The 14,468-nt window shown below is 39.9% G+C and overlaps 1 protein-coding gene and 1 long non-coding RNA gene across 12 annotated transcripts in view; one reads left to right on the top strand and one right to left on the bottom strand.

The window, feature by feature from the left end:
- LOC141546112 (uncharacterized) overlaps positions 1–4,972 on the bottom strand; it is a 118,674-nt gene extending 113,702 nt beyond the window's left edge. For 3 of the 4 annotated variants that reach the window (XR_012483240.1, XR_012483239.1, XR_012483242.1), the window contains exons 1-2: positions 4,842–4,965; positions 2,640–2,739 (exon numbers count right to left, since the gene is read on the bottom strand). This is a non-coding gene — a long non-coding RNA (uncharacterized LOC141546112). Of the gene's footprint in view, positions 1–2,639; positions 2,740–4,841 lie in introns of all 4 variants that reach the window. The other variant, XR_012483241.1, reaches the window with a different exon arrangement.
- Positions 2,809–14,468, top strand: part of RBM47 (RNA binding motif protein 47) — a 139,886-nt gene continuing 128,226 nt past the window's right edge. For 3 of the 8 annotated variants that reach the window (XM_074273678.1, XM_074273669.1, XM_074273674.1), the window contains exon 1: positions 4,998–5,114. Coding sequence is in view for 2 of the 8 variants with exons in the window: in XM_074273682.1 (XP_074129783.1) it covers positions 2,903–2,976 (74 nt within the window). In the remaining 6 variants the exon portion in view is untranslated. Of the gene's footprint in view, positions 2,977–4,997; positions 5,115–5,320; positions 5,467–14,468 lie in introns of those variants that run through there. The other 5 variants (XM_074273682.1, XM_074273667.1, XM_074273670.1 and 2 more) reach the window with 5 other exon arrangements.

Raw genomic sequence — 14,468 nt, 5'->3', positions numbered from 1 at the left:
TCTCATGGATTTAATTCTCATTAGCTCTCATGGATTTAATTACTATCTCCAGGATGCTGATTCTCACTATCTACTTATCCCGTCCCAAGCTCTCTGCTGACCTCAAATCTGGCACCTATCTCCAGCTGCCTTTCTGACATCTTGAACTGGATGTCCAGTAGGCATCTTAAACTTAACATGTCCAAAACAGAACTCATCCTTCCTCCTAAACATTCCTTGCATTCCTCTATTTTCCTTATTACTGTAGAGAATACCACCCTCCTCCCACTCCTTCAGGCTCACACCCTACATATCCTGGAGTCCTCACTACATCTCTCCTGTCCTCTGTATCCAAGCTGTGGTCAAGACCAGTTGATTTCACCTTTGCAACACCTTCTGAACAGAACTCCTTCTCTGTTCTGCCATGGCTACCTTTCTGGGCAAGTCCCCATCGCTTCCATCCTAGACTACGGCAATGGACTGCCAGTATATCTGTCTACTTCAGGGACTCTCCCCTTCCTAATCCATTCTCCATTAAGCCACTAAAAAGATTTTCCTAAAACGCAGGTCTGAACATGTCACTCCTACTCAATAGACTCCAGTGGCTCCCTATTGCCTCCAGGATCAAATACAAGCCCTCTTTTTGGCAGTCAATGCCTTTTATAACCTACTCCTCCTTTACTTTTCCAGTTTTCTTATATCACACTCCCTACCATGTTCTCTTTGATCAGGGATACTGGCCTTCTGGCTGTTCCCTCCCATCTCTTGGCTCTGGGCATTTTCTTTGGCTGTTCTCTCTACCTGCAATGCTCTCCCTCCACAACTCCGCCCGCTGACTTTCTGGGCTTCCTTCAAGCCCCAACTAAAATTCCACCTTCTCCAGGAAACCTTTTTCTACCTCTTGTATTCATTATTTCCTAGTTTCCTGGAGAAGGTGGGGGAAGAAACATATAAACAAATATATACTAATATACTATAGGCAGGATAAACAACTCTAGTGTCTTCCCTGTATTCATTATTTTCTCTTTATTCTGCCTATAGATTATGTGTAAATATTTATATATTTCTTGTCCCACTAATTGGTAAATTCCTTCTGGGAAGGAACTATCTTTTGCCTCTGTCTCCTGCATGTTTAACTCAGTGTCTGACACTTAATAGATGTTTATAGATTGATTACAGCATTTATATACATACATTTAAGTTTAATTTGCATTATTAACATGTGCCCAGACAATCAACACAAGGGCAAGTTGTTCTAACTTATAGCCAGGATTTCTGAAGTATAAATGTTCATATTGAAAATTAAGCAATGGGCTTTCCTGCTTAGAGGTGGTTCCAGCCCTGTCCTCAATGCACTTATATCTATATCTATATCTATCTATCTATCTATCTATATCTATATCTATCTATATATATATATCCTCCCTTCCACCCCAGATCTCTAGGGCCAGGGTCTCTTTCATTTCTGTTTTTGTATCTCCAAAGCCTACCCAATGCCTAGTGCTTAATAATTCTTATTTGTTGATTGATTTTTCTTGCTTTTTTTTGCAACATTGGTATATTAATTTAAAGTAAGATACTTAGTATTCTTTTCAATCTAAAGTGTGTGTGTGTCATTTAGACTTTCCTTACAATCATATTCAAAATTTATAATTGGCAAAGTGACAGGTCAAATGATTAAAATTGTAGAATAAATTCATCAACAAGCAACTATTATGCACCTGTGGTAAGTCAGGGATACAAATACAAAGAGTGGGGAGGGGGGAATCCTTATAACAAGCAGCTTTCCATTCTATAGTGGAATTCAAATTACAGATGAGGAAAATAGAATGGAGGAGCTAAAGATCCATGGTCAGACAAGTAGTAGCCAAAAGCAAGACTAGAGAAGGAAGGGTGGTGGAAGTGAAGCATATAGGATTTATAAATCCCTATTGCAGAATGGCATTGGCCAAGTCACTTTACCTTTACTGGCCTCCTTGCAGTTGGGTAAACTGGATGCTCCTGACATCTTCCACAACTGGAGGCCAGGCCTGGAATGCTCTCTATCCCTCTCTGCCTCCCAGTCCCTGTTAATTCCAGAGTATTCCTGTTGAACATTTCTCGTTGATCCTATATGGACTTTATTTTTATGTATTTCTTTGTGAGATTGTGAGCTCTTACTGGATCTCTTTTTACCTTTTTTTTTTTTTTTTGTATCTTTAGGACTTTGCATAGTGCCTAGTGGCCTTTAGGTAAATGCTTCTTAACTGGCAGACAGACTGTTTTTTGCAAAACAAGGGGATTGGGCTCCAGGATTTCCAAGATCCCCTCGGTCTAAAGTTATGATCTTTTCATGATCTGCAACTCAAAAGTCTCAGGCTAGAGCTCTATTAGTCAGTCCTCCGGCCCACCCCCGGCAGATTATTGAAATTGTCTTTTGCTAAAGGATAATTCCTTCCCTCCTAAATTAAAAAAAAAAAAGGGGGGGGGGAGCCATTCCACTTCTTTCAGTTGCCTGACCCGGTTAGCTGAAATCGGGACTCTTCTTTAGGTTTGGGAGGGTCCCACCCGGCTTCCTCTTCCAACTAGGCAGGTCCCAAGCAGCGAGCGAGATTCCCGTAGGCTAATCCTATTGACAATAAACAGACTTAATGGTTGTTTAAGCACTTCAGACTCCTTACCCTTTGAATAAACAGCCAACGTAAAAGGGCAGGCCGGATTGGTAGGCTGCTTTCATTGTCTCTTTGAGGCGATGGGGGTGGGGGGCCGAAGCCTGACCAACTCAGGAAAAAAAAAAAAAAAAAAAGAGAAAGGTTAAAGGGGCTGGCTCTCGTTCTTCACGGGGTGTTTCTGGTTCCCTTTCTCGAAACCAGATGTAACATGAGGTCGGAGCCCGTGAAAACCAAGTGCCACTGGTGGAAGCCCCACGGATGCCCGGCTGACCATGGATCCGCAAAGGTCACGGGCTGCTCCCAGTGACGCACCTCCCCGCCGGGCTTCGAGAAATCCACGCCTCAGGTGAGACAGGTTTCGGTTTTCCTGTCCCTCCTCAGCCACGCGCTAGAATAACCCATGCCTGCTTTTCCCAGGGGCTGCTGGGGGTGTTGGGGTGCCTGTGAGGCCTGACCTCTGTTCCACAACTGGTTCCCTATTCCTCGAATAGGCTTCTGGTTTTGTTTCTCAGAAGTGAGGGAGAGACAGAAACAGAGACAGAGATACAGAGACATACACAAGGACAGAGACAGAGAGACACAGAAACAGTGAGACAGACATACACAAAAGTCACAGAGAGACAAAGAGAAACAGACATACACAAAAGCACAGACAGAATCAGAGACAGAAACAAGGACAGAGACAGAGAGACACAGAAACAGAGTGAAACAGACATACACAAAAACACAGAATCAGAGACAGAGAGACACAGAAACAGTGAGACAGATATACACACAAAAGTCACACAGAGACAAAGAGACAGAAACAGGCATACACAAGGACAGAAAGACACGTAGAAACAGAGCGAGACAGACATACACAAAAGTCAGAGAGATAGAGACAGAAACAGACATACACAAAGACAGAGACACATTCAGGGACAGACACAAGGACAGAGACAGAGAGAAACACAGAAAGAAGCAGAGCGAGACAGACATACACAAAAGTCAGACAGAAACAGACATACACAAAGACAGAGACACATTCAGGGACATAGAGACAGAAATACAGACATACATAAAACACAGAGAGACAAAGATAGACAGAGACAGAGATACAGAGACATACAAAAGTCAGAGAGACAGAGACAGAAACAGACATACACAAAGACAGAGTCACATTCAGGGACATAGAGACAGACATACATAAAACTCAGAGAGACAAAGATAGACAGAGACAGAGATACAGAGACATACAAAAGGACAGAGAGGCATAGACAGAGACAGAGAAACAGACAAAGCAAGACAGAGACAGACATACAGAAAACTACAGAGACAAAGACAGAAACAGAGACGGAGACAGACAAACGCAAAGACAGAGAGATACATTCAGAGACAGATCAAGACCGACACAGAAAGAGACAGAAACAGACACGGACACAGAGAGACAGACAGAGAGAGCGAGATAGACAGAAACATACACAGACACACAAAAGACACAAAAACAGACAGTTCGGTTGGGCAAAACGGGAGCAGAAGAGCCAGGCGCTTCTGTGATTGGGCATTCCGAGTTATTTTTATTAAAGCCAGTTTTTCTGTGCCGAGGCGTCCCTCCTTCGCGTGGGCTGGCTGCTGGGGGTGCCGGGTGGGGAGAAGTTGGTCGGCGGGAGCGCGCCGCGCCGAGCCCCTGAGCTCTCGGCTCGGGAGCCGGCCTTTCCATCCCGACCAGTTTCTTTCTTAAAGGACAACCTTCAGCAAAGGTATCCGCGCTCCCCGGGAGCCGGAATGCTGCCCTGGCGCTGGGCCAGCAGCGGCTCAGGGAGCAGGATAAAATTTCAGTTCAGATTTACGGGAAGTTGCTGGTGTTGGGGAGTAAAAATCTGGTTTGGTGAGTTTAAGGGAAGGGAGGATACAAGAGACAACCTTGCTACTGTGAAGCGAGAGAAGCAGAAAGGGGGGCGGCGCGGGGGGCGCGGAAGCCGGAGATGGGACGCTGAGCATCGCCCCCTTCCCATTCACGGTTCTAGCCGGGGTCGTGGGGGGCGCCGCCGGAGCGGGACTCTCCGGGTCCTGGGGCCCGGCTGGGGTGGGCTCGGCCGAGCGGCCCTTTCCGCCCGCGCTCCCCCCCGGCGCTGGAAGGTGCGGCCGCGGGCCGGGCGAAGCCGGGGGCCGAGCGCAGCGCCCCGCTTGTGCCGCGCTCCCTGCAGCTTTTTGGCATTCCGAGGGACTCACCAAACTTCCGCACTCGCCGGCCGGGGAGCTAATCCCGAAAGAGATCTTGTAGCTTTAAGCAGCCACTGGAGGAGTAGCCCGACACTCCTTATTTTGATTTTACATTAGAAAAAAGAGAGGGAGGGAGGAGGAAGGGAGGGAAGGAGGGAGGGAGGAGGAGGAGGAGGAGGAGGAGGAGGATGCCGCTGGAGGTTACTTCCCAGTCGCGTATTTTGCTCTGCGCTGTGAATGCTGTGAACTTCTGAAGCGATCCCCTTCGAACTCTCCTTACAGGTAAGTGGCTGGTTTGGTGCTCGCGGGTCTGGGGGGGAGGGGGGGACATTATTTTGCTTTCTTTCATCTTATTTGTTTTTCTTGGGGTTTTTTTTTCCTTTACCCCCCCCCCAGCTCTTTTGGTCCTTTTGGTTCCTCGCCTCCCCCCCACCTCCCCCTTTTCTCTGATGATCTGTGCTGAGGAGGAAGTAAACTGCCAGGAAAGCTTTTAAAAGCGTCAGCTTCTAGAAAACCCGAGCCCTCCACATTCTCCTAAGAAAGCACTTTTCCTCTGACGAGAGACTGTTCCCCAGGAAAGATAGCCAGCTTTTTCGGGCGGAAAAAAGACTTGATTGGATGTCAAGAGGCACAGGTGAATAAAATGAGATAATTAACCCGAGATTGGGGCGCCGGGCGGAACTAGGGTTGTGTTCGAACGTCGGCCGGCCCCAAATCCCTCGGTTCTGGGCAGCCACCTCTGAGGGCACCTCGGTTTCAAAGAGGTGGATCATTTTGTTGGAAACCAAAACTCCGATCTCCACACACAGTCTAGGGTGGCCAGACAGACGTTCGGGGGTTTGAAATGAACCCATCGTTGTCACGTCAATGAAAAGCAATCCGAGTGAAGCTTTTTTTTTTTTTTTTTTCTTTTTAAAGAGAACTGATTTTCTGTCTTTTTCTGGACTCCCCCTGAGACCTTGTAGGATATGACCTTGCTTCTAGGACACAGCTACTTAGGGGGCAGGTATGGTCCTCCACAAGTACATTACCAATTCGAAATCCCAATCCGGCCACTTGTGCTCGCATTTTTTATGAATCACAGTTTTCTCGAAGAATAACACAGAGCGACAATGTATTCTTTTACAGCCAAACTCACATGATTTTAAGGAAAGGAGGGGGGGGGAGAGAAGCTTTTCACTAGTGGGCAACAAGTATGTTGAAATAGCTACAATCCAGACCACAAATACCAGCGTGCTGGCAATTGTACTGAGCACATTTGAGAAGTGCAGGTGCCATATCAGAAAGGTGAAAGGTCACGGGCTGGTATCAAGCTGAGCCTGGCATAAGGGGAAAAAAAAAAACCTTAAAGCGATTCAGCTTCACAAAAGAAAGGAAAACATGATAGTATTTTTTTTTTTGGTAGTTTATCTTAAAACAATCCAGTTTTGAATTATTAACAAAGTTCACAATACAAAAGATAACAGAATAATGAAGCTGGAGGCTTATAAAGGAAGAAGGAGGAGGAAGGATAGGGTTTTGTGTTTTTTTCCACTTTTTTTTCTTCTTTTCCCTTAACTTCCCTCTTCGAGACAGGTAAGCAGTTTGCCTACGTGAGTTAGTAAATACACTAGTAGGTGGACCGGATACAATCACTCCAATCCAGTCTTTTTTTTTTTTTTTTTTTTTTTTTTCTAGAATTTTAAAATGTTTAAAATGTTAAAAAGTTTGGAAAAATCAGTTACCAGAAATCTACTTGCGATGATAGCTATAATTCTGGGCCTCCCCAACCTATTTCTCCACATTAGTTAGCTATTGTGATATAGACTCTGGAATTAAGTTTTTTTAAGGTAATGTGAACATATTTTAATCATCAGAGAAGTATTCATTTTTAAAAATTTCCCTTAGTATTGAGATTGTAGATGGATGTAGAATTAACGCTTAAATCTGTCCAGAATACTTTTTAGATTGGAGAGAGGAACACTATATCTTATTAGTTCTTATGGAATGAATTTTGGTGAATTCTATAGCCAGTAATCATACTGTATTTGAAAGAATGGGAGGAAGCAAGGAAAAGAAAATTTAGTAAATTTTGCTCCCATTTTACTCTCTAAAGCTAATGGTATTTTCTTTAATAAAGATTGAAGTTGAATGGGTATATGGAAGGAATGGGGAATTCTTTTTGCTCAAGGACTAGCTTGACTTGGGACTTTTAATGACAAGCATTTAAGATGTGAGAGAATATTTAGTTGAATTTACTTTCCTACTAGTGGTTAGATTTGCTTGACAAATTTTACTTTAACTCTGAAAATTAAAAAAAAAATGATGCAAAGCATGGGACTTGGACTATTTTTAAAAGAGAAATGGTGAAACCGCACATAGTTTCCACCAGAGGTTTTTATGTCTCTCATCTTACTTCACAGGGTTATTTAAAATTCACCCCAAACTCAACTTGATGCTTGCTTGAAACTAATTAAAAGAATATAGGAAGCTTGGATAACCACTCTTTTAATAGTCAAGCTTGGGATTCACAACCAAATTCAGAAACCAGGAAAGCCTTTGTTAGCCCTGGATTCAAGGTTCCAGCAATAAAAGTTTGTCCAGTTGCTTGCCAAAAAGTATCCCCAAACATTTCACTGTAAAAATTCCTAATATTGGTCTGATGAGAATTTCTTTATCAATAGTTAACAGCATCTTTTGATGTTGATTCCTAATTTCATGATGGTTAAGCGAAACATCAGTAGTAGTGAAGATTTTCAATAATGAAATAATGCTGGCTTGGGTTACAAAGATAGTGTGGATAGCGTACTTTTGAAATTTTCCAAGTTGAAATATCCCAGGAGTGATTAAGTACTTGTTTCATTGTCACCTCATAAATTGTTATAAACAGAACTTTGAGTTTGAGAAGAATAGGCATCCAGCCATAACCACATTTTATATTTGCTCTTAAAACCCTGCTGGTCTGATTTCAGTTCACCTGACTCCTGACGTGATTCCACCAAGCCTGCTGGTCTGCCATCCCCCCTCTTCTCAGCAGATGTAGGGAGCCTAGTTACTGGCATTTACTAAATATAATTAATCAGAAAGTTTGGGGATGTGGCTTCTCTTCCACAGGAAGTGCAAGGATAGGGTAGCTGTGATGTAGCCAACCTAGAAACAGGTGGTGCAAAACAGGTTAGAAATATGGGGTGGACAACTTCCTTGTAGCTCTTGTGGAGATTATAACTTTCCTACTATTGGAGAGGATTGCTAAAAGCTATTCTAGTAATTCCAGGTTTAGTCTCTTTGTAATTCCGATTCACCTACTGCTAGGCTTTGGACTTAAAATTTGAATGAATTGAAGATGGTATCTTCAGTTTTATCTGAAATAAGCTGATTACTAAAGACCCTGGCCCTTCCACTCCCCTCTTCCCTTTCTTTTCCATCCTTCTGGGTTTGACTTTTACTTTATCAAGCAAGGTCCTAGATCTACTGTGGACACATTCTATTACTATCTGTTATGTGTTTTGTATAATCCATTTACATATATGTAACCAGCTGGTTCTATATTGTCCTGGAAGACTGGGAGGTGACAGTGCTGAAAGAAAAAAAAAAAAAAACACTAGCTTTAAATCCATGGGTCTTAGATTCAAATCCTGCCACTGATGTTTGAAAGCTGAATGACCATTTAATCTCCAAGATCTCAATTGTTAAAAGTAATGGATTACCAAACCCTTAACTACCACCCAGGATTATTTATTTATGTAAAGGTCAAATGTGATTATTTATTTAGTGTCTACTATGGATCAGGCACTGTAATAAACACTGGAGATACAAAAAGAGACAAAAACTAGTCCCAGTCTTCAAGAGTTTACAATCTAATGGGATAGGTACAATATGCAAACAAATATATGCAAAGCAAGCATTATTCAGGATAAATAGGAAATAATTAACTGAAGGAAGGCAAGGGAATTAAGAAGAGTTAGGGAAGGTTTCCTCTGGATTATGTATAATAAATTTTGCTTTGCTTCTAGAGATCTCCAGCTTTTTTTTATTAAAAGGTGACCCTTCACCATTTCTGTACCACACAGTGGGATTTGAGTGGAGACTTCTAGGAAGCTAGGATGAGGAGGGAGAGTATTCCAGGTATGGTGTACAGTCAGAAAATACCTAGAGCTGAGAGGTGGGATGTCCTATTCACAAAACAGCCAGGAGGCCAATAAATGACTTATTACCTTTATTTAGTTCTTAAAGGTAACTTTGGGTTCCTTATTTCTGCTCTTAGTATTTGCATACTTATGTAAAATAAAGCTTAATTACAGCAGTGCTTTTTTGATGGTAGTATTTTAAAATTAAATCAAAATTAAGAATATTTACTTTTCAGGAAGTTGTTTTTTAGGGTAAATTTTGGGTTTTCAGCTTGCGTGGTTCTCTATAGTCTACAATTAAAAAAATATAATTCATTCTTAGCCACACAGAAAAGTGGAAGTTAAAGGAAGGGGGTGGGGAAAGTCGATTATTTCCAATAATTTTTTTAATTATGTGATTTGCCTTTAGAAAATGTGTTTTGAAATCATACATTAAAACCTGGAAGGGACCTAAGGCTGTCTAGTCCAATCCTCTTATGACATTAATGGGAAGACCGAAAATCCAGAGAGGATCAGTTGACATTTGGTTCTGTTATTTTAGGGAGAGTTGGGAAAGGCAGGGGGTGGAGATCTATACTTAGTAATGATAAATTAAACCAATATGAAAATTTTCCTATTTTGCAGATTTGGAAAAGGAGGGGTTCAGAGATGTTTAGCGATAGAGGAAGGTCAGATGGGGAGTAAAAAATATTCTGTGTCATAATAACTCATTTTTATAGGGCTTTCAGTTTGAATCTGTTTCTTCATCTCTAAGGAAAGTGTTGAACTAGCTGACCTCTAAATTGGTTTCCAATTTGGTGTGGTGAAGGGGATCTGGGTTCAAATTCGATTCTACTATTTATCTGTGTGACTTTGAGCCCTACTCCCTCAGTCTCCATCTCCTCCCTATGTAAAATAAGAGGGTTGGAGTGTTGCTGGTGCCTTACTCTCATTTGAAAGAAGATTTTGCCCTTTTGACAGAAGAAAGCAGACTCCCTGAGGTAAGCACATTGCCAGTGGTCAGGTAGTATCTGAGCCAGGATTAGAACCGGTTTGGTCCAGCTGTCTTTTCAGTACCACACTGACTGTCTCCACTGGGATAACATTGAGTTATATGCACCAATTGCATGCCAGTGGGCATGTAAATGCATACAAAAGTATTGTGAAATCAAAAACTGAAATAGGCTACACTTACCTGACTTAGGAAACGTGAACCTCTAAAACTGTACTTTAAATGTCCTTTTTTTCTCAGATAAAATGTTTTGTGTAACACTTCCCATGGGGGGAAAAGTTTTGTATAAAAACAAAATGAACTTATCACCGAGTGCTTTTAAAATAATTTGATACATGATTTTCAAACTTAGGATTTCAGTTCCGATTTCAGGTAAAATTTTTGTGCATCTACAAATGGGAATGACACTGCTACTTATCTTTGACAAGACAATTTAAAGGAGATTTCTTTTTATTATTGTATTAAAAAAAAAAAAAAAAAACATGGTTCTGGGTACACCAAGCTCCTGCCAAGATTAGGCACATCTTCTCAGTAGCCTTCTTAAGACAATGTGGGCTTTGTTAGCTATGACTGGGAGGGTTTGGTGACACAGAAAACTCAATGGAGCACAACAACTTATTATTAACTGAAAACTCAATGGCCTGATGTTTTTTACATTTTATCTGCTAAAATCCATGATTGAGTTCTTTCTCAATACAGATGACCTTATTATTTTAGACTATAACTTTCACACTGAAGAATGCAGTGCTTGCAGATTCACCTTTGATCCCAGTTAGGTGGTTAAAGACAAAAGCAGCAGTATGCTGCCACCGAAGACTCGATTCTGTGTTAATCTTGCCCAAGCCCTAAGTTTGTGGGAGTTTGGCCTGATGACAAACAGCAGAATTTGGTCCTCTAGGGAGAAAAAGATGAACACTGACTATTTTAGAAATGAAGAATTTGGAGATGATGTTGAATGTATCAATTGAATCCAAACTACCGATAATGTTCAAAGTTTGGCTGCTTTACCGTTTGGGATTTTATCGTGTAATTTTACTCCATGCTAAAAGACTTGACTCATCTGAGCCTAACCTGGGGGTAGAAGCACAGGATTCTTATAACAAACCTTGGCTCTGATTAAATGGTCTTTGCCACTGAAGGAGTCGACTATTATTTTTTACAGAATAACTTTTGGTTTTGTTTCTAGGTTATATTATTTGTAGGGAAGCTTTTTTTCTAGCATGACACCTCAGTAAATTGTGCTGGATACCTTTTTTAGTTTTTGTTTTTTTTTAACTAGAAATAAAAGCCCATTGATCTAAAACTGAAAATGAGAGTCTTTTCTATTCTCTTAAAAAAAAAAAAGGCCTCAATATGCAGGTTAAACTGCACTTTCTAGTTTCTAGAAAGAGTACTAGTGGGTTAGAAGTTCTGGCTTCAAATCCTACCTCCGCCATGACCCTGACAAATCACTTAAATTCTAATCAACTGCCAACTATTAGGTAGCATTTTCACAAACATATCTTAAAAACCAGATACTATACATTATTATTAAAAAGGTTCCTCTACCACTTGCTCTCTTTCTCAATAAATTTGCCAAGGATGAAATGATATTGGGTAATGGTGAAACCTAGCAGAAGTTAAAGCCAGGGAAGATGTCAGAGCAGATATCATGAAGATATGGTAGGAGAATTTAAAGACCTGTAAACTTTTTCTCATTTTACTTTTCAGCACACATAAATAGTACTCTTTTCTTACCAAACATGTAGAGATTCATGATATCCATTAGGTGGGTGATGACGATGGCAATGAGGAGAGGGAGATATTAAACAGGTGGGGAAACACTTTCATTTCTTATTTAGAAATGGTGAGATGAAAGAAATAAGAGTTTGGAGAGGAAAGACAAGTAAATACATTTTAACAGAAATTTATGAACATATGGTGTTGTTTACAGCACCATTTTACTTTGAGAGTTGGTTTATTTTTCACAGGACATAAGGTATGGAGGAGAGATAGTGAACAAGATGTAGGCAAGAAAAATCCTCTTTCAAGTATTAAGAAAAAATAGTTTAACTTGGGAGTTCTCAAACTTTTGAGTCTCAGGACCCATTTCTACCCTTAAAAAAATGATTGAGGAATCTAAAGACTTTTTCTTTATATGGATTATATCTGCCAATATTTACCATATTAGAAAATAAAACTGACAAATTTTAAAATGTATTTATTAATTCAGTTTAAAGATGATAAAACTTCATCTTAATGAAAAAATAACCCCCAAAATGTGAACAGAGTGGCCTTGATATATATATATATATATATATATATATATATATATATATATATATATATATATATATATATATAACTGCAAATCTTTTTAACATCTGGTTAAATATTAGACATCTAGATTCTCATATCTATGTCTGCATTCAGTCTGTTGCAATGTATTCTTTTGGTTGAAGTATATGAAGAAAAGTGGGCCTTACTAATATGTAGCTGGAAAAAGGAAATATTTTAATAAGCAAATTATGACTTATTGTTATAAACATAGTTTTTAATCTAGAGAAGGAACCCACTGAAAGGATCTTAGGAAGCCTAGATAGAGCAATACAGACCACACTTAGAACTGCTGCTTTAGCTCTTATTTAAATGTAAATCATGGTTTGACTTACCCCCAATCCCTCCCCCCCCCCCCCCAGGCTGGGGTTAAGTGACTTGCCCAGGGTCTCACAGCTAGGAAATGTTAAGTGTCTGAGACCAGATTTGAACTCAGGTCCTCCTAAATTCAGGGCTAGTGCTCTATCCACTGCGTCACCGAGCTGCCCCCCCCCCCAAAAATTTTTTTTTACTAATATGTATCACTTTGGACCAATTTTGTGGCCTTCCAGATTCTTGAGGTATGTTTAATTTTGAGAGTAAACAAATATTGCTGGCTCAAATAAGATGAAGCCATAGAATCTATTTCTTTTATCTTATTAATTAGAAACCATCCATTCACTCCTTCAAAGTAGAAATAACTTTTCCTGGGTATGAAACATGGTATGGCTACTTTAGGCTGACCATTCAAGAGTGCTTTCCAGGGTACTTGTAAATAGCCGTGATCTCCAATAGTCTCCAAGTTCTCAAGCCACCAGTACTATCCCTTAGCTATTTCATGCTGCAGAGGACTTCATAAATACTTCCCTGAAAAAATTTAGTCCATCTATTGTAATTTCTCCCTTTGACCTAGGCTTGAAAGTAGTTCTTGCAAAAGCCAACCTTCTACTTATGATTTTGATCCTATATTTTACTGTCTTTAGGACCTTATCCCCTCTCCAACTTTAAAAAACAAAAACAAAAAAACAAACCCAAATGGTTAAGGAGCATTTTGTTTAACTTTCTTATTTCCACTCCACTGGGGGAAAACCAAAATAACAAAAAACTAAATCCTTGTAACTAATATGGTTAGTCAGGTAAAACAGATTTCTTCATTGGCCATGTCTAAAAATTGCATCTCATTCTGTATTTTGAGGCCATGTTTCCTCAAACAAAAAAAAATAAATAAAATTAAAAAAAAGTGGTACTTGATCCGACCATCTTCTCAAGGTACCATCCCATATTTCTTTTTTGTTGTTGTTATTACATTTTAAATTTCTAGCTGTTTTCCTCCTCTCCACTTCTTTTTCTGGAGGTGGATAACATATTCCTTCATAGGTCCTTTGTAGTTGATTTGCATACTTATAATAGAAAAACACTCAGAATAGCTTAGTTGTGCATAGTTACTCTTCAAACAATATTGCTCTTACTGTGTATGACATTCTCTTGTTTCTCTTCACTTCATTCTTCATTATTATTTGCAAGTCTTTTCATGCTTTTCAAACAACAATCAGGTTTTCCTTTCTTATAGCACAAATATATTTATCCATTCCTCAATTGATGAACATCCCTTGAGAAACTACCCATATGCAATCCCCTCCAACATTTGTTACAAGGTTACCATAACCATTTATTACTATGTATCATCTTTCTACTCTGTTCCACTTTTTATTTCTTAGCTGCTACCAGATAGTTTTGATAATTACCACCTTATAATACAATTTAACATCCGGTATTGCTGGGCCTCCTTTCTTTACATCTTTGTTTTTTTGTTAATTCCTATGATATTTTTCACCTTTATTCTTCTAAATGAAATTTGCTGTTATTATACTATCCTATTATTGTGCCATTCCACATTTCTTTCCTTTCATACCTAAACGCCTCAGTTTTCTCATAAGGTCCATTACCTTAATTTTCACCTGGACTTGGCTCCTTCCAGATTACTAATGATAGACATATTAATTGCCAAATCCAGCACTCTTTTCTCAGTCTTTACCCATCTTGACGTCTGGAACAGGTGACTTTGAACATTTTATCTTGGGTAACTTCTAATCCCTGGGTTTTCGTGTCATGTTTTTTCTTATTTTGATTATTCTTCAGTATTTTTCACAGGATCTTCATGCTTTGTGTAGGCTGTGTCCAGTGATTTCTATAGCTTTCTGTTTTGGCAACCTCAACTGTTGACATTCACATAATTAATTCTCT

The sequence above is a fragment of the Sminthopsis crassicaudata genome, chromosome 6 (assembly GCF_048593235.1).
Source record: "Sminthopsis crassicaudata isolate SCR6 chromosome 6, ASM4859323v1, whole genome shotgun sequence".
In the NCBI taxonomy this organism is placed as follows: domain Eukaryota; kingdom Metazoa; phylum Chordata; class Mammalia; order Dasyuromorphia; family Dasyuridae; genus Sminthopsis; species Sminthopsis crassicaudata.
The sequence above is the reverse complement of the archived record's forward strand: the minus strand, read 5'-3'. Positions and strand labels throughout refer to the sequence as shown.